General features: G+C 37.7%; 1 protein-coding gene across 1 annotated transcript in view; it reads right to left on the bottom strand.

Annotated features, from left to right (window-relative positions):
• The window catches only part of TM9SF3 (transmembrane 9 superfamily member 3), a 69448-nt gene that overhangs the window by 33951 nt on the left and 12028 nt on the right, over window positions 1-23469 (bottom strand). The window contains exons 3-7 of the mRNA XM_060643071.3: window positions 14289-14411; window positions 10964-11124; window positions 9428-9505; window positions 3327-3458; window positions 1604-1770 (exon numbers count right to left, since the gene is read on the bottom strand). Of these exons, the coding sequence (XP_060499054.1) occupies window positions 1604-1770; window positions 3327-3458; window positions 9428-9505; window positions 10964-11124; window positions 14289-14411 (661 nt within the window). The remainder of the gene's footprint in view (window positions 1-1603; window positions 1771-3326; window positions 3459-9427; window positions 9506-10963; window positions 11125-14288; window positions 14412-23469) is intronic.

Genomic DNA, 23469 nt, shown 5'->3' with positions numbered 1-23469 from the left:
TATGAACTACAAGTCAGAACCCTTAAGTTTAGGTTTTGAACAATTATTTTAAAGCTTATATGGTAAACAAATTGCAAAGGTTATATATTAAAGAAATATAACAGAAACTACGGAGAAACCACCTTGTTGATCAATATATTCACTTGAGTTTAACAAGCACTGAGTACCTTCCACACATTTAAGTAGGTACTTTGAGAATTCAAAGATAAATGAATGAAGATCCAGTCCTTGCTCTCAAGGAGCTTAAGGTCTAGAGGAAGAAACAGTAATTTAGTATTATTAAATATTTAACATAAAACTAAAGAGCCATTCTTTCAGCAACAATTTATTGCTTGTCCACCAAATGCCAGGCATATATAAGAAAGAATGCATTATGTGGGGCGCCTGGGTGGCTCAGTCGGTTGAGTGACCGACTTCTGCTCAGGTCACGATCTCACGGTTTGTGAGTTTGAGCCCGGCACCAGGCTCTGTGCTGACAGCTGAGAGCCTGGAGCCTGCTTCTGATTCTGTGTGTCCCTCTCTCTCTGCCCCTCCCCCACTCATGCTCTGTCTGTCTGTGTCTCAGAAATAAACATGAAAAAAATTAAAAAAAAAAAAAAAAAGAAAGAATGCATTATGAACTGAAATAGAGATAAAAGATCTAACTGGAAACAAGTGTCATTCTGATAGAGAACTTCATGGAACAACGTCTGAAATGCCTAAATTTATAATCCCTACGACCCAGGCTCAAAGTGTGTCTGCTTCACTCGTGGCTTTCTGAGCATAGGTTATAGGACCACTCAATAGGGATGTGAGATCTGTGTTAATTTTCTAATAATCCAAAGACCTCAAATCAAGAATTTCTTTTTTTAATTTTTTTTTCAATATTTATTTATTTTTGAGAGACACAGAGACAGAGTGTGAGCAGGGGAGGGGCAGAGAGAGAGGGGGACACAGAATCTAAAGCATCAAATCAAGAATTTCCAAGCATCAAATCAAGAATTTCCTGCAACCAATTTTGTCCTCAAAGAAAAAATGTACCAAAAACCATGTACAGGTAAGACAGATACCCAATTATTTTTCTAACCTCATGTGCCTTTTCCACTGCTCTTTTTACTATTATTTATTATTTAACAGTTATATATTAAAATTAATAAATTGAATAAACATTAAGTATTTATTAAAGATTATTTATTATTTTTCTTCTGTTCTGTAGACAGTGTCCCAATTTGGAAGGTAAATACGAAGTACTAATTCAGAAACTGTAAAATTCTTGTGCTTTTTACAAAGATCTAATTGGATCTTCGGCTTTCAAAAAAAATGCCTATTCATTTTGCCAAACACCACTGGCTCATAAGTAACTCTGTTCATACCTCTAAATGGAACACAACGTTTATAACCAATGAAAATGTTCAGTAAGGTTAGCATGTTTTAGCATGTCACAGAAAAACATACTTATAGCTGAATATTATTATTCATTATTTATCTGCAGTAAGAACATTTATGCTATATTAAATTCTAAGATAATGGAAATAAGCAAATATTTAATTATAATTGACTTAAAATGGTCCAATGATTAACACTATTCAAGAACAAAAAAATAAAATTAAATACATGTACTTACTCTGTATATAAATCTTCTATCATTGCAACAATAATAACAATAAGAGACACGGCAAATATCTGACATCCAGAACCAATGAGAGAAGAAAAGATCAGTGGGTGACTTGATGGCCTAAATACGTCTCCATGCACCTGCTTCCATCCATACTCATCTCCTAGGTCTCTATCCTATATACACACATATGGAGAGAGAAAAGAAAAGCATTTGGAATAAAATTAAAATACATAAAGTAGGTGAAAAATTACAATTCCAGTTTTAAGTTCCCTCCTTCCAAACTTACAGCTATTTAAAGGGATTCAAAATATCGAGAAAAGACATTTCAAATTTAACATAATCACTGCAAGGGCTCCTGGTGACTCAGTCAGTTAAGCATCTGACTCTTGATTTCAGCTCAGGTCATGATCTCATGGTTCAAGAGATCTAGCACAGAGCCTGCTTGGGATTCTGTCTCTCCCTCTCCCTCTGCCCCTCCCCTACTTGAGCTCTCCCTCTCTCTCTCTTTCAAAATAAATAAACTTAAAAAAATAAAATAATCACTGCCTTAATAACTTATAATGTTAAAATATTATGACATTTACTGAGGTTCAGGAAGGTGGCTCCCAGTTGTGTTCAGAGAATATCAAAAAATGGAAAAGAAAAGGTCTAGGAGCAAACACAAATGGTCAAAATGGGAGAAGAGCACACCAGCTCTCTGAACATTCTTATTCTTGTCATTTATATCATGCCTGTGGCTCATACATAATGAGGGGCCAGGTGGAGAATCAAACAGAAAACAAAGATTGAAACCAGTACTTAGATGCCCCAACAATGCAGAAATGTCTTTTATAGCCTGGAATCTAAGAAAATATATGAGGAAATATCAGTTAAATATTATCTGTTAAATATTAGTTAACTGCCTACAGCACTTTTGAAAAAGGATTCAATTCTTCCTTTTCAACCTGAGTAAAGAAGTATCTAAAACATTATTTCTTAAATATCAGTCCCTTAAGATAATCTGGCTTTTTGCCTGGGGGTGATCCTGGTCAGACATGTCTAAAAAGCACCAAATACATAATACACATTAACATATTAATTCAGTTTTAACCTGTTTAACTCTTTTCCAAACTTATTTAATGATGGAATGTATCTACATAGCACAGCCATTAATATTTTACAGAACACACTTTTGCTCATTTACAACATTGTATGTAATATAGTAAAAGAATTTAGAAAGTGAACCTGCCCTCTGAACCTACTAAACCAAATGTAAATTAATCCTTTCACCCACTCCCTGAATTTAATGCAGTATTTAACAGTATTAGAGAGATGTCAATACAGGTCTACAACTTCATAGCTACAATCCTGAAATCAAAAGCTCTGAAAACTGGAAGTCTGCTTCAGAGTTGGACACCAAATTAAGAAATTTGGTGGCAAAACCTGGTGCCACCAGGTGCCACCCTTCTTATTTGGTGGCAAAAACAGTGAAGAGGTTATTTGTACTGTATACTTATCTCACTTAAGGTGAACATTCAACGTTTTGCTGGAAAAAAAATTAATATATTTGATTATGGGGCATGTAATCAGAATATGTAAAAACAATATATTTGATTAGAGATCCCTCAGCAACTTTTACACCTTTCTAAAACCTGAAAATTCTGAATTCTGACACTCATGTGAATTACATGCCAACATTCAAAATAAGAGTTAAATCGTTTTTATAAATAAATGTAAAACGTTTGCTCACCATATCATCCATTTCTTCTTCTTTACTGTACCTGGCATAATCTTTTCTTAGAGTTCTCATTAAAATCATTGAAACTAAGCCCACCAAGAAGATAACCATCATGAAAGAGTTGAAAATTGAGAACCAATGAATCTAAAATAACAGAAAATAACACATTACTGACATGAATTATTAGTCACAAAATTCATAGGCTGCATGATGACAACAGCATGTTAGTGCAAAAAAAAAAAAATAATCTTTTAAAACTTTTACATAAAAATCCAAACTTGAGACTCACTGGGGATGAGTATTCACTATGCAAAGAGATTGGGTTTCTTTACAGTAAACTTCAGATGCATTAAAAACATGATATTGTATACAGATTTTCACAATCAATTTTACTGTACAAAGTACAATCTGACCACACAGCATATGCTAGTTAGCATTACACAGAAAGAACACAGACTTTGGAGTCAAACAGGCCTCGGTTTTAACCCAGATTCTGCCGATTTTCTAGCTATGTGACCCCAGTTCTCTATATCAAAAAGGAAGCCAATAATACTATCCTGATTTGTATGGTTTAACAACATGTATAAGAAGTATGATACCATGTCTGGCACAGAGCAGCAAATATTCAAAAAATGTTAGTTCCCTTCCCTCTAACTGAGCAACAACGTGAAAACCTCCTTAGGACACCAAGACTGAACCATCACAGTTGGCTGCCCTGGATTTAGTCCGCCTTCCTGAATGTACGCTTCACTTGCTCCCAGTTCATCTTCTCCACCCCATCACCTTATCCACTCCCTTGTAACGCTGCTACCCGCGGGAGAGAGAACGAGATACCCCGTTGTGTCCCGATGTTCCCAAGACTCTTGACTTTTATTTCACCCACACATCTGTCACAGATTTATGTCCACACTCTGCTTTTTAATCACAAGGCACCACTGTATCTCTGAGTGCATCTCAGAACTCGAAGCATCTGACTTCAAATTCCTTTATATTTTAATTCCCGTAAGTTCCTTAAGGATGGCTTCAAAATTTCACCTCTCTCACCAAGGCCCCCATTTCCTTTATTTTTCTGCATTTATCTTCCTAGCCTTTCACTCCTTCCATCAATTTCCTAGATGTTGCCTCCTCTTAAGTCAAGCCTTCCCCTAAGCTTTACACCTCTTTCATTCCTTGAGGTGTTTTTGAGGTGCTTTGTGCTCTCATCTTGCACCCCTAAATTTGCACCTTTCTCCACCATCAGCAATCTCCAAAAGTCCCTATCTATAATGCTATCTACTCCCTGGTGTGGTTATACGGCTCAAACAAGGTAATAAATGTAAAGCATATAGCTTAGTGCCTAGCTCATAGTAAAACACTGAAAAAATTGACAAGCTGCTATTTCTATTAATATCTTTTAAAGTGCTTGTTTGATCTTCTGTCCCCTCATTCTTCCCATCTTCTTCTTACCTCCCTCCTTTCAATGCCAATACTTTTCAAATGAGACGACACATACTACTTCTCCCCTCCCACCCGGCCTCCCCCAAATGATAGAATCTCACCATGTCCCACAAAATGTCTCTTACAGGCCTGCAATGAACTTTTAAACCGATTCAGCAGTCAATGAGCTGTCCACTCTCCCTGCCACATCGGACCTCTACTGCCAGTGCACCATCCTCCCTGACTGACTGCCCCTTCTCCTCTTTCATCTTCGGTGCGTGCTCCTCCCACCTTATGAACGTTTCCAGAAGCTCCAGTCTTGGTACTCTGCTGTGACTTCTTCAGACTCTCAGAACCTGTAACTAGTGTTCCAATGATGATGGTAACACCCTCACCCTCAACCCCCACCGGGACCCAAATCTCTAGCCTTCTTCCTCATTCATGTTTCGCACTTGTACTGAACATCATCGCTTTTAGTTCAATGTCTTTCTGGAATTTCAGACTTAGACTGCCCTAAAGTACACTCATAATCTTCTGCCTCACATATAACTTGCTTCTGATTTCTAACTGCTGCTAATGGTACTAACACTTGGCTTTGAAAGTTTAGAATCATCTCTGCCTCTTCCTTCTCCTTAATCCTTCCTAAGTAATAATTAGTAAGCTTTTGTTTTCCTTTGATATGTCTCTTGTATATCTATCCCTTCCTCTCCATTCCCATCCCATTACCTCACACCTGGAAGTAGCCCTAATGGTTTCCTAATTAGTCTTCTTTAATCATGGTCTCTGCCCTTCCTTCCAATCTATCCGAAAAAAGTTACCCGATCTTTCTGAAACATCATTTTCATTTACCACTTCTCTATTTTAAAACTGATGGTGACATTCCCTATTTTCTCACATATCAAATCTAAACTATTTTCCCTAATATTCTGTACCCCTTGTAATATGGCTCCCTCACCTTCTCTAGCCAACCTTTCACTCCACTGCCTCCTACATTCCAATCAGGCCTATCCTTCTTCAGCGATCCACAAGTACAGCACACTCGTGTCCACCTGTATCCTTCTCATAATTTCTTCTCACATAGGATCTACTTCTATCTACTTCTGTAAATTCTATCTACTGTTTAAAGCCCAACTCAAAAACCCTCCCTTCTATAAAACTTCTCATCTACATATCCCATTAGTCATAGATGTACTCCTGCTCTAAACTCCTACAGGTACATACACAGAATATTTAACATGAAGGATGTACTGTCTTGTACTTAGGACAGATTTTAACTTGGGCCAGTATGCTGAGTATGCGCACTAGGGTGAAGGGCAGCCTTGGCTCTGTTACCCACCCTGACACTTCAGGCAAGTGACACACTCTGTGGCTCTCCCTGAAGAACAGGAAACGGTCAATTGCCTCTGCCTCTTCATAAAATCATTTTTTCCTCCATTTAATAATTTATTTATTGAATACCTACTAAAATTATAAAGGAAATAATGAATGTATTGTTTTGAAATATGTGCAATAAAGGATTATATAAGATTTAACATAAAAGTATCATTCAAGATTTTTAAAAGGAGTCTGCAATTATAGGTTTCTCCAAAGATTTGATTTTGTTCCACCCTGAGAAATTAATGACCCAGAAAAGGACAAGAGAGAAAAATGATACAGATGTTTCATATCTTCTTTCAGTCAATTTACCAAATTTTTGAAAAGAAAAGAAGTTTTATGTAGTTACTATTTAGTAGTAAGAAAAATACACCTAAAATGCAAAACTTTCAACAAAGCTCCCTGCTATTTTCTTATCTAAGATACAAATTTTAAACCAATACCTATTAAAATGTACTATCAGCCTGACATTTTATAATATTCTGATTCCAAAAACTACAAAATACTATTACGATTTTGAAATTATTGTAGCAAGAGAAATATTTCTTAAAAATAATAAAGAAACTAGGGCCACTTGGGTGGCCCAGTCGGTTAAGCATCTGACTCATGATCAGATCAGGTCATGATCTAATTGGCTCAGATCATGATCTCACGGTTTCATGGGTTTGGGCCCTGCATTGGGCTCTGTGCTGACAGCGTGGAGCCTGCTCGGGATTCTCTCTCCCTCTTTCTCTCTGCCCCTCCCTAACTTGTGCTCTCACTTTCTCTCAAAATAAGTAAGCATTAATAAATTAAAAAAAAAAAAAAAAAAAACTAATAAGGAAACCAGATGTCACAAAGGGGTTACTGTGAACGGCTGACTCCAGCACCTCCTAGTGTTGCTAACCCTAAAGCAGCACCCCAGGTTTGCCATAAATTTTATAACACTGGAGAGAAAGAACTAACTGTACCCCAGTACTACCACTTATTAAGCACCTGCTATGTGTCAAACACTGAACTAGGTGCTTTATATGCACTATCAAATGGACTATCACAACTCTGCACACTATGACGATCCTTGCTTCATTATTAAGGAGACAGAGCTGAGGAACTGAGTAATGTGACCACAGTTATAGTGGGTGGCAGAGACAGAATGTGTATCCAGCTCGAGCTCCTAAGCCCGTGCTTGTAGTCACTGTCCTGGAAACAATCCCTGCTCTTACACAGTAGATCCTACCCCTCCCGCCTACTGAAGGAACATACTGCAGTAATTCTCCTCCCTCTTTGCTCCGCTGTTAGCTTTGCACTCACTGCTGAACACTTCCACGCATGTTTCTCTTTGTCTCAAAAGAAAATCTCCAGACTCTATCCTTCCTACTACTACACCATTTCTTTGCTCCCTTTAGCTGCCAAACTTACAGTCTCCAAAACCTCTCCTCCATGCTCTCTTATACCAGCTCTGTTCAGATTTTGTCCCACCCCTATACCAAAACCGCTCTTTGTCAAGTTCACTGATGACTCCAAATGAATTCAACAGTCACTTTCACCTTACCTGACCCAGCAGCAACAATCCAGAACCAATCTCTCTATCCTCCATGATACACTTTCTTCATGTGGCTTCCAGAACACCACACAAGCTTTTTTTTCCTCCCTCCTCTATTGGTATCTCCTCAGAGCCCTGAGGGGCTACTCCTACTCTTCCCCTAAGCTTTTCTTACTGCCCCCAGGACTCAGTCCTTGGCCCTCTTCTATTTATACATACTCTTCCTTGGTGATTGCATCCAATCTCACGGCTCCTTCAAGGTTGTACTCAAATGTCCACATCAGAGGCTTACCCTGAGCACCATATTCAAACCACAACTAGCCTTGCCTGTGGCATTCTTGCTCACTGCTCTTTTTTGATGGACATATCTTTGAACACCCTATAGCCTTAACTTACCATGTTTATTACATGTCTCCCCCTACTAGAAGGGTAAACTCCAAGAGGGTGCAGATCTTTGACTTTCATTCTCTAATGTATTCCTCTTACTCACTGCTGTGCTTGACACATAACAGGTGCTCAATTAATAACTGCTGAAAGGAGAAATATGCTACACCGCTCTACTAGTGAAAATGCCAAATGGCGACCTTTCCCCCCAAGTTACCAGTACCCGATGGCACGAGAAACAAGGCAGGCTCAGGCGTTCCAGTAGGGAATGTTAGTTGAGAGCCCTCATATTTTCAGATATTATCTAAACGTTGAAGTTATTTGTGCCTCTACCTTCAAACATGTTCAGAACTACCTAAACACTGTATCTGAAAAGAACACACCAGGAGTAGGGAAGTGGAGATTGGGGCGGAAATTTTAGGTCCAGGAGTAGCCTGCTAAATCATTCAGCAATGACTAAATCCCAAATAGCTTAATTTTTTCTCCTAGGACCCAGACGAAGATTAGAAGTAGTGACAGGTTCTGGTGAAGTCTGGCAGCAATGATACAAATTTCAAACCACAAAAGCTTCGGAGCCATCTCAAACACAGATTACTAAGAAACTTCAGAATTCCAAATCTAAAAGATCAGGTCACAAGGTGTAAGCTGCAACTCAGGAAAAAAGTCAGGAGAATGGATACATCTCCTTATATCATGTTGTCCTTTCATCTCCATCCTTGAAGGAGGGAACCACTAAGATAAAAACTTTTTTCCTGTAAAAAACCAAAGCTACCACCTGTACAAAACCAGCCAACAATGCCACTGGACTAGACTTACAATCTGAGCTCCATCTTGTATGTACTGGTGGGGGATGAGGGGCATTTCTTCCCATTCTTGATGTTTCTTTTTGTGTGGAAAGATTTCCATCAGCAAAAGCTTTTGGTCTTACTCCACTCTCATCCCTTCCTTCCTTTCCTAAAGGATACACACATTCTGCTCTGTTTCTCCACATTTAAGTTTCCTAAGGGCAGGTGCCCATATACAGAAACTTGCAATAGTCCAGCACTAAGTGCGAGAAGAGGATCTAATTCTGAATTTCAACATTAAGAAGCCCACCTGTCCAAAGACAGAAGTCACATTTTCCAATATTAGCCTCATTAATAATAAAAGTGATATCCTGGCTTTTGGTATGTTGTATCCTTCCCTGGGGTTACTCAAAATCAGTTTAAAGCACAGGCATGATGAAGAGGGCTTTTGACTGCTTCCCTTCAACTCTCTGTCACCCTAGGACTCTAAGCTCACCTGTGAAATCACCACTAGCCCAATGTTTGAACTCCATGGCCTTAGCACAGTGCCTTGCATATGGCAGATGCTCACTAATGTTTGTTAAACTGACTGAAACACATAATGAATGTCTTAAAAGATACAGTTTACCTACCCTGTGTTGAAAAAAGGATGGATCAAGATATTTGTCAAATCGATCCTCAAATTTTACATCTGACTTTTTCCACTTGACCTGAAAAAAATTTTTTCACACGAAAATAAAGGCCAGTAAACAAATTAATAAGCTAACAAAATTCTGAGCACAATTAGGGAAGATTTACACAATTGGAATAGGAAACTAGAGAAATGGTGGAAAGTTACTGCCAATTTGAGAAGCTGAAACACGTATGATAAAAAACCAACTTTCCTCTCTGTGTATTAAAACTTCCATGGGGCGCCTGGGTGGCGCAGTCGGTTAAGCGTCCGACTTCAGCCAGGTCACGATCTCGCGGTCCGTGAGTTCGAGCCCCGCGTCGGGCTCTGGGCTGATGGCTCGGAGCCTGGAGCCTGTTTCCGATTCTGTGTCTCCCTCTCTCTCTGCCCCTCCCCCGTTCATGCTCTCTCTCTCTGTCCCAAAAATAAATAAAAAAAAAAAAATTTAAAAAAAAAAAAAACTTCCAACTTTACCTAGAGGGATCATTTCAGTTCTCAAGGACATTAATATAAGTATTTGCTACTTATATACTCTGACCTGATAAATTGATAAGAACTGAATCAAGGGGTCCCTGGGTGGCTTAGTCAGTTGAGCATCTGACTTCAGCTCGGGTCATGATCTCACAGTTCGTGAGTTCAAGCCCCGCGTCAGGCTCTGTGCTGATAGCTCGGAGCCTGGAACCTGCTTCAGATTCTGTGTCTCCCTCTCTCTCTCTCCCTCTCCCACTTGCTCGCGCACTCTCTCTAAGATAAATGTTAAAAAGAAGAACTGAACTAATTAGACCAATTAAAATAAGAATCCACCCATCTTTGACATTAGACTGCATTAGTTTTATTACAATTATCAAACTTCTTTATAAGTTCAGTTCCGGAAATATCATTTGCACTAAGTACATATGCATAAGCTTAAAAAACTTAAAAACTGGCTACTACCAATGGACTCATTCCAGTTATCAGGGAAAAAAACTGGCAAAGAGAGAGGCTACCTACATCAGATTTTTCTTCTTTCCACTATTTTTAATCCTAATGGAACAGAATTAACTTGACAGTTGCAAAGGGCTCTGACAAGCTCTTACTCTGCAGGAGTATCTTATTCCAACTGATAAAGCAAAACATGGTAAACTATACCCATCCAGCAATTTTCAATACAGCATCATCTCTATCTGCAACAGTAAAAAGGAAAGAGAAACAACAAGGCATACTACAATCTAAAAATGTAACCATGAGAATACATGGCTGGGTTAGCTATAACTGCTCAGTTATAATGGTAAACTTTGCCATAGCCAATGGGAAGTCCTGCATATGCATACCTCTATCTCATACAGACCTGAGGCAAATCTTCTCCCTGCTTGTAGGAGGCTTACTTACATGCATTAAGGAAATAGTCTTAATAATATTCTGTTGCACCCTACTTTCATTTACTAAAGTAGTAAAACACACTTTACTGTTGCTATCAGGTCACAAACACTCATTAATGTATAATTATTTTAATACTTACTGAATATGACATCTGGATTTTAGTATTGGGAACAAGTTTCACCTTTCCTTCACTAGTTAGATTAACATCAACAATTCGATTTCCATTAAAACCTATTTCAAGTTTTTTGTAGGTCCAAAGATAGTAATCTTCTCCATTTTCATCTGCTTCACCAACAATACCTACAAAAGAAATAATACTTTATACAAGGTAATATCACTTAATATTTAAAATATATTAGAGGCTAAAAGCTCATAAAAAAAGTTCTTATAAACAAACAATATTTGAGGAATATTACCATTATTCCTCATGTTTAGAAAAAGGCAAAAGTATAGGCTGGAATTCTACTCTTTGTTAACTACTTGGCAAACATAAACCATAGCCACACCATGAACAGTTCAGCATAACCTGTCACTACTGATACTCAAAGTTCATGCTTTGTTATGAGTATCACCTTCATTGTAATAATTATCACCTTACATGTATATACTTCCTAACACCTGAAAATTTCAGGAAGTACTATGTCATCATCTGGCACAGTCATCCAGTTAGTAGTGGCCAAACTAAAATTAAGTTTCAGTTCCCCAGAGGCCCAATCCAGTACTTTCTCTAATAACCTACACATTCCTCAATAAGCTTCACATAGGTGTTTATGGGTACCAAAACTTAAAATGTCTCTTCTTTATGCTTCAAGCACTGGCCCCATCTCTGGGAAAACATCAAAATGAAGAGTGTTGAAGATAAATGTTAATGAGGCACAGTTTAAAATGATCATTCTGATCACAATTTCAGATACTGGAGGAAGACCCGAACAGTGTCAGGGCAATAGGTGGTAGCTAGGGATCTCTCTCGTGTGCCCTCATACTGTCAGCTATTTATCTAACGTTCCCTACCAAAACCTATATACTTCCCAAGAGCCTTATACTCTAAAAGTGACTCCTTTCCTCTATGGTTAATGCATCTCATTAAAGTAGTAGGGGAAAAAAAGATCCTTTCTTATTAAGGAGTATTTGCTTATTAACCAAAGTTGTTCTCTCAAATTGATACAAATTCAAGGAATATAGTTTCATTGTATTTGGGGTTGCAGAGGGATAATGAAATCCTTCTAATAATTAATTTCATCAAGGTTTATTTACCTAGGTACTCTGAAAACTCTGGGGTAGAGACAATTACACCAAATAAGCTATTCTCTGAGGGTTGGTGTTTTTTGTTTTTTGTTTTTTTGAGAGAGAGAAAGAGAGAGAGAGAGAGAGAGAGAATGTGAGTCGGGGACAGGGGCAGAGGGAGAGAGAGGGGGAGAGAGGGGGAGAGAGGGGGAGAGAGGGGGAGAGAGGGGGAGAGAGGGGGAGAGAGAGGAAGAGAGAGAGAGAGAGAGAGAGAGAGAGAGAGAGAGAGAATCTCAAGCAGGCTCCATGCTCAGTGCAGAGCCCAACATGGGACTCAATCCCACAACCCTGGGATCATGACCTGAGCCGAAATCAAGAGTCAGGCACTCAACCGACCTGGGTTGAACCACTCAGGCACCTCTCTCTCAGGGGCTTTAAAAAAAGATTGTGAAATACTTACCCCAAGAAAAAGCTAAATAAGAATTTTTTTCTGACAAGAATTTTTGTAGTTCAGACATTCTAGGACACCCAAACGTATCTTTCCTAAACACGACAGACCCTGGAATCCCAGGGCTAAAAAAGATTTATTTTAACAGGAAAGCACAATTGCCATGTTGCTAAGGAAATCCACAGAAATGACCAAAAAAAACTATGGTTCCATAAAAGAAACCCAAAAGCAATGGAAAAAGAACAGGAGAGGAACGTGCTCTCCCACCAAAAACAGAGAAAACCCTGACTAATGGGTTCTTCTGAACTACAGGCTCACAAATCTTGAGCGACTATTCAGCACATCTTCCTGCTACCCTCAGAGCTGATCACAGAAATGTCTGTGTTAATGTAACGCTAATTATAGTCATTAATATGAAATGATTACTATTTATACCTAATTAACATGCAACAGAGTAGCAATGATGCATACAATTACATCTTGAGATTGACTTTCTTACAAATTTCATCTTAGAACCACGTTAGACTCTGGTCTGATATGTTCAGTATTTCAGTTTGCTGCTCAAGAATATAGTGGTCTGCCAACAAATTAAAGAATCAGAATGTTTATTATATATAAGAACAGGTGTCCAAAGGGGGAAAAAAACCCACCAAGAGAATAATATGATCAAACATGCTGGTTATCATAGCATAATGATTTAATTTCATCATATTCTTAAGAAGTTCACCACCTTCACGTAGCTCAACCAGCTATGGGACTCTCCCCACCTCGTCAGTAGCATGCATATCTGGCAGAGCTCTGTGCCTTGCATGCTGTCATTCATATGAGACACAAAGGGACACAGAGCAGCTGTGGTCCCCAAATGCCCTGCCAATTGCAGTAAGTACTCAACTACTCTTTCGAATAGTCACTTCCCACCCTCTTTAGAATACTCACTTACTTTATACTGACTTGCAATACTAACTCATTTCAACAGTACATAGATGTGAATTCCTTTACCTAATACTGATGTTCTCCTGCAAAGCTGCATGTCAATATATCCTTCAAAGAAAAAAACCAACTAAAATAATCTAATCAAGCCCAGCACAAGCAGAGTTTGGATTTTGTATAGGTTTATATTAACTATCCATCAATACAGAAAAATAAGAGCTAAAACACTAAAATGTTTTTAGGGGTGCCTGGTTGGTTCAGGCAGTAGAGACATGACTCACGATCTCAGGGCTGTAAGTTCGAACAGGGTGTAGAGATTACTTAAAAATAAAAATCTTAAAAAAAAACAAACCATGAAAAAAATTTTAAACATACAGTGTTAAGAATCTGCAAAACAAGTCACTCAGGAGACTGTCTTATCTAAAACCATACTACCACAGTTCCACATGAGAGAAAGCCCAAATAAAACTTCAAAATCCTATTTAGTTCCTTTGATTATATATGACAGAATAAGTTAAAATAAGATATACAAAAATGGGGGAAGGGAAGATATTTCAGATTGTTCAAAATGCCTTTTAATTCCTTAAATCTGAAAAGTTACACTATATAAAAGTTGTATTTTGAGGGAGTATCATATAAGGTTTGGCAACGTTAAAACCCCTTCAAGCAACAGGGATCATAAAGAGTCATAAACTGTATGATCAACAAGGGATCATAAAATTGATGTTAGAATAATTTCGTGGAAAATAATGAAAACTCATTTACTGATTCAGTGTACAATCAATCACCTTAAGAGTCATTACATAAGTCGTGCTTATTATGCAAGTATGCCCAAACTTTAAATGGAACATATAATACCTACCCCATATTGGTAAGTCATCTATGTACATCTGGTACCAGTAGTGATTTTTAATAGCATACACAAATGCATCTCTCTTTTCTTTATCTAAGTCAATTTCACAGTAAGTGGCTGGCATCACATCATCTGCATAAAATAAAAATTGTGAATTAGCACACTGGTTTGCAAAATAGAGGAAAAATTACACAAGGAACAGCCAACATTTCCTTAAGTTAAAATTTGTATTCATAACAGTTGAATTTGGATGATAATTATAGGAGGATTCATTCAGTTGATAATTCTTTCCTTCTTAATGAATGTTTTAAGATTTTTCAAAATAAAAGAATTTAACCATCTTTATTTTCAAAGACTATCTAATTACATGAAGAAATTTTCCCTTGTATAAAGAAAATTATACAAGAACATTTACAAAATAATTTTAAAATGAACAATTTGCTTTTACAAACAAAAATAAAAAAGCTTACAATACACAGGAAAGTTCTCATTTAATGTACATAAAAACTCAAAAATATGATCCTAAATAGAACAACTTCTAGCTGTAAGATCTCTGAGATAAATATTCATTTTAACATTCTTGGAAATGCAAGTCACTGGAGGCCATAGATTCTATGAGGAATTCTAGAGACTCTTCATAATTAGAAAGATTAAAATACAACCTCCATCTAGCAGGTGTCACTGTTTATTAATTACCCAAAGGTCCCATAGAGATGAGTCATTTCCACTTGAATGCTTTAAAAAATACTGCTACCACAATACTGTTCAGATGGTCTCTAACCTATAAACCTTTCAAAAATGTGCTTTCAAAATGGGCTTATAAATAAGTGCTAGGGATACAACGTACAACATGATGACTATAGCTAACACTGCTGTATGACATAGGAAGGTCTTTAAGAGAGTAAATCCTAAAAGTTCTCATCACAAGAAGAAAATTTTTTTCTTTCTTCTTTTCTTTTTATCTAAGTGAGAATATGGATGTTAGCCCAACTTATTTGTGGTAATCATTTCACAGTATGTGTGAATCAAACAATCATGCTTGTATGCCTTAAACTTCTACAGTGATATATGCCACTATTTCTCAATAAACTGGAAAAAATGTGCTTATGGTCATTAGTTTCTAAACAAAATAAGACCAAACCCAAAAAACCTGCAAACACTCTAGATGTCCACTTAAATGATTAAATTGTTTTTGTAGATTACTTAGGCAATTAGAATAAATGATAAATCCTAACAACAACAACAACAACAACAACAACAAGAAGAAAGCACAGTTGTTTAAGGTCTCCTGTATTATATTATTGGTTATTTTGAACTTGAAATGCAATTCCCCCCAAGAAACAATGTTAAATTTCTTAAATCTTGATTAAAACTTCTTAAACATAAATTGCAGCTGAACCATGATTAATAGCCAGCTATATTATTTCCACGAGAAACAGCAATCTGAGTTATGACACTAGCAACATGTCTTCCCAATCCTCAACAAGAAAGAACAGCTTTCCCTTATTAGAGCTCAGTCCAGAGTGGGTACCCCAAAACCATAACACCACGACGGCAGGAAACACTGAAGTCCATGAAAGACAGATAGGGAAATACTCTCACTCCCAAAGTAGAAGAAGAAAATTGCTGTCGCCTCCAACAATGGCTCCCACACAGACTTCCTTTCCACCGAGGCCCTTTCAGGCGGCCAGGAATTTAGGATTTTCATAATGGCAAAAACTGAGACAGAGCAGAGAAGGGCGGGAGGGTTAGGACCCGAGATTGCTAGAAAGGGTTCCTACAGCAGGAACTAGAAGAACTGGTAGCAAGAGGTCTCCAGATTTCCAGAGTGTGATAATGCACAAAGGGCAGCAGGAGACTACCGCAATGAGGGGAGAAAGAACCACAGGAAGGTGCAGGCTTGGGCAGCAGCAAACAGCTGTGAGAGACCTCACAGCAAATACTGCGAAGCCACCAAATTCCTTGCTGTTAAAATCAGACATTCACAGATAATTTCCATTAACAGTGTGGAGGTCTTATGCACGAAGTTCTGAGATATACAAAATGGCATTTACCTGCATAAAGCTTTTAGGATTCCTCACAGTCTGAACTTCAGTTCAATTCTCTCTTGCCCAACTATCTGTCATCTTCTCACCCTATACTCTAGCCAAACCCAACTACCTGCAGTTTGCACACATCTTGTGCTCTCTTGGCCTCTGGACTTTCTGGCCTATGTTGGAAAGTCTACTACAAATGTCTATCCTAAAATTTTTCCCATCTCCTACCCTCTCCTCCGTAGAGTAATCCTGAATTCCCCACCCCTCACACCTCTCAAATACCAGAGCCCACCCCTTTCTGTGAGTTCCATGGCTTTCTCCCCATACCTCCCTATGATACCTAAGCCTATACCACTTACAACCTCATACCAGTATCTTACCTCCTCAAAAAGACTGTCAGGCCTTGAGAGCTATGTGTATACTGATTATATATCCTTTTTATCCCCACCTATGCCTGTTTCAGTACTCTACACAGAACAGGCACTAAACAAACAAACAGAACATTTTAGCAAATTTTAAGAGCATGCTTTTACATTTATTCAGCAAAGGAAAACATGAAGTATATGACAGTACGCACATATACACTCATTTGTGTATTAGTGTGCGTGTGTGTGTGTAAGGAGAAAAATGCCAATATAAACAAATGAAACTTTTGAGTGGAGTATCTCAGAATGATTCACAAAGAGGTCTTGAAGAGTATCTTTCACTGATGTAAAATCTAGTAAAGAAATGGGTCAAAGGGAAAACCTATCTTTATCGTGGGCTATAAAAAGGACCATGTGAGGTCATATTTTAATGAAATTCCTCTTGCAGACATGTGGGCAAATACATACATCACAAATAATTGAAAAGTCTGGTTGCTCAGCTAAAACAGCACTTCTCTCAGGAGGGAGACGCTTTGAAAATAACTAATGTAAAGTGTCTAAATGTGCCAAATCATTGTTCAGCATTTAATTGGAAAACAATTCTGAAAAATCTATCACCGTAAGTCACTACTGTAAAATTATAAAAGGACATACCTTTTTCGGATGAAATACACACCTATGAATTCTGAAGAGGAGCCAATTAAGATTTCACCAATGTAAACACACATTATATGGCGGGGATGGGGGGAACAAAAGCAAAGTTATAAAGTGGCAATGTTAATACTGACTTTTCAAGCAGACAGCAGGGGTAGATTCTGGAAACTACATACCAGTATATCTGTCATCAATTCACAACAACACCCCAAACTAATAACTGAATGGACAATGAAAACATTGCCAAAAGAATATGGAAACTATTTGAGTTCTCTAGGAACCTATCATGCCTAGCTTTATTAGCTTTCTCTTTTGATAGCATTACTTAACTGGAAATCACAAATGCTCTAAGTCAAATTCAGCAGCACTTGGCAGTTTTTCATGAAGTCACCATAGACAAATTTATAGACAGAAACTTGAGTTTTAGTCTGGGTTCTACTATTTACTAGCTATGTGAATAAAAGCCAGTCATTCAACCTTTGCAAACCTCAGATCCCTCACCGGTAAGAAAGAGATAACATCTATGCTATCTCTTTTCCAGAGTTGTTTTAAGAATTAAAAGTGTCAATATATTCACAGTGTTTCCTTGGGCCACATATCCATTTGAGAATCCAATGAAAGTGGTGTCTCCCTTGTCCCCCCAAAATGCACATTCACACAAAACTAAATGTACAATTTCAGAAAACCCATGGACCCCTGAAGCCAGAGTTTCTGGTTCAACTTTGTACACACAGAGCCTACTGTAGTGCTGGAAAGCACTAAACACTCAAAATCTGCTGAATGAAGAAAAAAAAAAGATCTGGAAAAACTGGTATAGTCACAGTTAATCAGTATATATATCGAAAGCATTATATTATATATTAAAGCATATATATATTAAAAGTATTGATTAACTGATCAAACTATCTGGAATGTAAACTGTACAATTTTTTCCTAGATGACTAATTGGCAACATATATCAAGATTTGCCTTTGGGGCTCCTGGGTGGCTCAATCAGTTGAGCATCCGACTCTTGATTTCAGCTCAGGTCATAATCCTGGGTCATGGGATTGAGACCCTTATGTTAGGCTCCGCACTGAGCATGGAACCTGCTTCAGATTCTCTCTCTTCCCCCTCTCTGCCCCTCTCCCCTTCTTATATGATCTCTATCTCTCTCTCTCTCTCTAAAACAAAAAGAAACAGAGAGAGAGAGAGAGAGAGAGAGAGAGAAAGGCCTTAAAAATGTTTATATCCTTTGATTCAGTAATTCTAAGAATTTACCTTAATAAAAGATTCAGAGATGCATTAAAATACTTAAGTGCTAGGGTAGCCAAATGCATTATTATTTCTAATAGAAAAAAAAAAATCAAAAAAAGCAAGGAGGGGGGGCACCTGGATGGCTCAGTTGTTAGAGTGTCTTTCACTCAGGTCATGATCTAGCAGTTCGTGAATTTGAGCCCTATATCAGGCTCATTGCTGTCAGCACAGAGCCTACTTTGGATCTTCTGTCTCCCTCTCTCTCTGGCCCTTCCCCACTTGTGCTCTCTAAAAAACAAAACATTAAAAAAAAAAAAAAAAAAAAGCAAGCAAGGAAGAAAGAAAACAGAAAGGAAGGGAAGAGAAGTAAAGGAAAAAAAGAAAGAAAACAATCAGAATACCTTATCATCGGGAAATGGGGAAAATTATAATATCCAAGTTATAGAATACAACATAAACACATTTTTAAAAAAGTAATTAACAGGGACACCTGGATGGCTCAGTTAGTTAAGCATCTGACTCTTGATCTCGTATCAGGTCATGATCTCATAGTTCATGAGACTGAGCCCCAGGTCAGGCTCTGCACTGACTGTGTGGAACCTGCTTGAGATGCTCTCTCTGTGCCCCTCCCCCACTCACTCTTTTTTTTCTCTCTCTCTCTCAAAATAAATATTAAAAAAAAGAAAAAAAAGAAGAGTAAAAACTATACATAACTTATTAACAGTAAGTTAAAAATATTATGTATCTGACACATAATAAACACTATATGTTACACAATTTTTTGAAATCATATATATAACAGGAACCCAATTTTTTAAAATTCTAAATAATGTGGGTGAATGCAAAGAAAGAAGGATGGAAGAAAATGTTAATGATAATTATATCCAGGTGATTTTTTGCTTCTTTATATTTCTCTGTAGTTTCTAAATTTTGTACATTGATCCTGTATCATTGTCAAAATCAGAAAAAAATATATACACATACATTCTTTTGAAAAAAAAAAAAAAAAAAAAAGATATCAATCTGGAGTAGAACAATGTTATCAATGGTTTGAAAAGGAACTTATAAAAAGCCCAGGCTATCCAAATTTGCAGTCAGTGCAAGGTTTAAGGAACTGCTAACACCAAGAATTCAAAATACCTAAATACAAGATTCAGTACGAGATTCAAATTATTTGGTCTGGCTAAAACACTCTGGTTGAAACCAACAGGACAAAATATGACATTAAGTTCCCAGACTTCCAATTAAACAAGGCAGATTAACCACAAGTATGTGTCCTTTCCCTCCTGAAACTCCATTAAAATGTCAATAAAGGAATAAAAAGGATGTAGGTACACAAGGACAAAAAGAGGACAGTAAGATTTCAAAGCATTTTTGGAACACTGAAAATTAACAGAAGATGGTAAATGACTAACAAAGCAGAAGAAACCATAACAGAAGAAAGGGGGTTGGTGTCACAGAACACAAGAGACACTTGAGATTCTCAGGACTTGAAAGGCACCACACACGTCAAAAATTAGGGGACAGGATCTAGGGCTGAACACATAGAGGAACTGTATAAAAATATGTTTATGGAAGGCTTAGATGCCCAAGTTCCCTTTTCCACTCACCACAAAGCTAGATGAATAACCTCAATCCCCCCTCTCCAGTAGACCAGAGGCACCTTCCTCTAGAGAACTCCAACAAAAAGGCTGCACAATTAGGGAGAGTAGAATCCAGGGACTGAAAACAGGGTGGGGGGATTAACTTAAGTAAAAATCTTTAGGCAGAATGAAAGGACCTGCCACTTTTCCAGACTTTTCCCCAGTCTTTGGCAATCAGGCCCTTACCACCCAGACAGGTATCTGGAAGGACATACTGCACTGTGGTTAAAAGCTCAAACTCTAGCCCTTCGCTCCCTAGGTTCAAATCCTTACCCTGCCACTTTGCATCTGTGAACCCTTGGACAAGTTACCCAACCTCTGGGCCCCAACCTCCTCACCTGAAAAACAAGGATATACACCTTATAACATTGAGGATGAAAACTGTCAAGACTGAGAATCACTGAATTAGAAATACACAAGACTCAGAGTAGCCTTTGGCATTTCCCTTTATCTGTAGTTCTCTTATCATTTCACTCTAGAGAAGCAAAAGAAATACTTCTATTTCTTTTATAATTTCATCTCTCTGTTAAGTTGGGATATTCAAGAAAAAGAAAATTCAAAAGAAGATCAATAAAACAAATGGGAGGAAAGAATCCTCTAGAAGCCATCAATTTTTCAACAATATCCTTCATTATGCTGTAAGAATTCTCAAATGAGGGAGAGGGGGAGTGGACAGTGACCTCCCCTGGTTAGGAATTACTATTCCAGATCATCTAAAGATCATAGTAGAACCAATTATCATAAAGAACAGATAGGCACAGGGGTGCCTGGGTGGCTCAGTCCGTTAAGCGTCCGACTTTGGCTCAGGTCATGATCTCACAGCTTGTGGGTTTGAGCCCCACGTCCGGCTCTGTGCTGACAGCTCAGAGACTAGAGCCTGCTTCAGATTCTATGTCTCCCTTTCTCTCTATACCTCCCCCACTCTCACTCTGTCTCTCTCTCTCTCTCTCTCAAAAATAAACATTTAAAACAATTTATTTTAAAAGAACAGATAGGGAGCGTCTGGGTGGCTCAGTTAAGCATCTGACTCTTGATTTTGGCTCAAGTCATGGTCTCATAATTCGTGAGATCAAACCCAACATCAGGCTCTGCACTAACAGCACAGAGCCTGCTTGGGATTCTCTCTCTCTCCTATCTGCCCCTCCCCCACTCACAAGTGCGCTCTCTCTCTCTCAAAATAAATAAACTTAAAAAAAAAAAAAAGAGCTTACGTCTTAATAGCTAAGGATGCAAGAGTGAACAAGAATGCCACTGTCCCTGCCCTAGCAGAACTAACTAAAACTACTTAGCAAGCTAGTACAATAGTTTGAGGATAAATCAAACCCTATAATCAATAAACTAATTTAACATTTCATAATTGCTAATACAAAATTAAGTTGGAACTACAGACCCACACTATGTGTGATTAGTATTCCTATCAATGGCCATTTTTAAAATGTAAACTATGTATCAGGAACTTTGATAAATGCTCTACACAAACTACCTTATTTAAATCAAACAATTCTGTCAAGTAGATATCATTTCCTTCATTTCACAGATGAGGAAAATGAGATTCAAAGTGTAAGAATAACTTGTCCATGACTAAACAGGTAGGCAGAGGTGGCACTGGGATGCATCAAGTCTCTCTGACTCTAAAGCACATGTTTTCTCTATTCTGCAATGGCAGGGTTCCAAGTGGTACCCTCTAAAATCATAGGGTAATGCATTCAGGCCTGGTTCAAAGATACCCAACTTAATTCTGCCCTTCTATTTTTAATCTTATTTAAATGTTCTTGGTTCAGTATTTTGTCTAATGGTAGTATATAACATTATTAGGAGGAAAAAAAAAGCTGTACATAAAATCTCAAGTGAGAGGCATCCTACATTAGACTTAAGACTGTCACTCGTTCCCTAAAGGTCAATTTAGTGACCTTTATGAGATAATACCAATTCATTTAACCTGGCAGAATCTACTAAATTTTTAAAAAGGCACGTATATTTATCTGTGTGTGCATGTATGTGTGTGTATATATATATATGTACAGTCTTTTCTAGTTTTGAAATATTTCCAAAACTTTATGTTCTTATTTGAATACGCCTTTAAGAAGAACCTTTAAAAACCGAATACTTGAGAGATGAAAAGATTAACAATACAAATGTTTCTATAATTCACATAGGGACAGAAGGCTCGAGTTTCCGTGGCATTATTAGTATGCCACGATACGCCTTGGGCAAATCATTTCATCTCTGGGCTTCACTAAGGGGAAATCAGATGACAATCTCTAAGGCGCATCCAACCTTTAAAATTCTATGACACTATAAATAACAACCAGGAAACCTAGTAAAACATTTCTCAAAGCATGATCAACTATGTCTTTGAACAGGGCAAGCAAAAGAGAAATCTAATCAGCATTTACTTTTTCATTGGGACCACTTAATTTAGCAGCTCCCTTAGCAGCACATCCGCCTGCGTTGGAGGTGCAGAGCTGAGAAGACTCCAAGGAACCGCCAACTCTCCGGGAATAACACCTGGCCAATCCTTGTGCTTTTCATCAAAAGGTGCTTAGTCGGAAAGGAAAATAAAGCCCACTTTTACAGCCAACGAAAACGTTCCCCTCTATCTAAACAATCTACCCATTTCAGCCTCAAGGAACGAATAAAAGAGGACAAGTGAAAATAGCTGAAAGATTACTCTTCTTTAGTAAACAGGGTGAGGACTTCAAAAAGTGATCAAATATGTCCACGGCAACAAAGCAGGACTCAGAGTTTTTGCCTATTCTCTCTCTCTGGTTCCTCCTTGGTACACTAGAAATGTGCACCAAATATGTAAAAGGAGAAAGTTATGTGAATAAATGTAGGATTGATGTTCTCAAAGATCCCACATGCCAGTCCAAGTTTTCTCCTTACTTGCAATTAAGTAGTTAAGTTGCCTGATTAAATTAAAACTCAAGCCTTAGGGCATGTTTACAATAATTTATAAAGTTACAGGCAGGTCACTGTGGTTTAAATTTACAACTTAATTTTATAATTAAGCCCCAAAGAACACAGTGTGGGGAAAGGGTGGGGAGAAGAATACAAATATGTACACCTATTTTCAACAATAACAAAAAATATTCTGAAAACAAGAATGAAATTTAACCAGTCAAAATTAAACATTATCTTTAAAAATCTCAATTCACATCCGTTTCTCAAAAGTGCAAAAATAGCAGCAATTACGGTTCATTTTACACTTGTAGACAATGAAGTCACAATTAGAGTAAAGAGCTTCAGTAAAATC

The sequence above is a fragment of the Panthera onca genome, chromosome D2 (assembly GCF_046562875.1).
Source record: "Panthera onca isolate mPanOnc1 chromosome D2, mPanOnc1 haplotype 2, whole genome shotgun sequence".
Lineage (NCBI taxonomy): Eukaryota > Metazoa > Chordata > Mammalia > Carnivora > Felidae > Panthera > Panthera onca.
The sequence above is the reverse complement of the archived record's forward strand: the minus strand, read 5'-3'. Positions and strand labels throughout refer to the sequence as shown.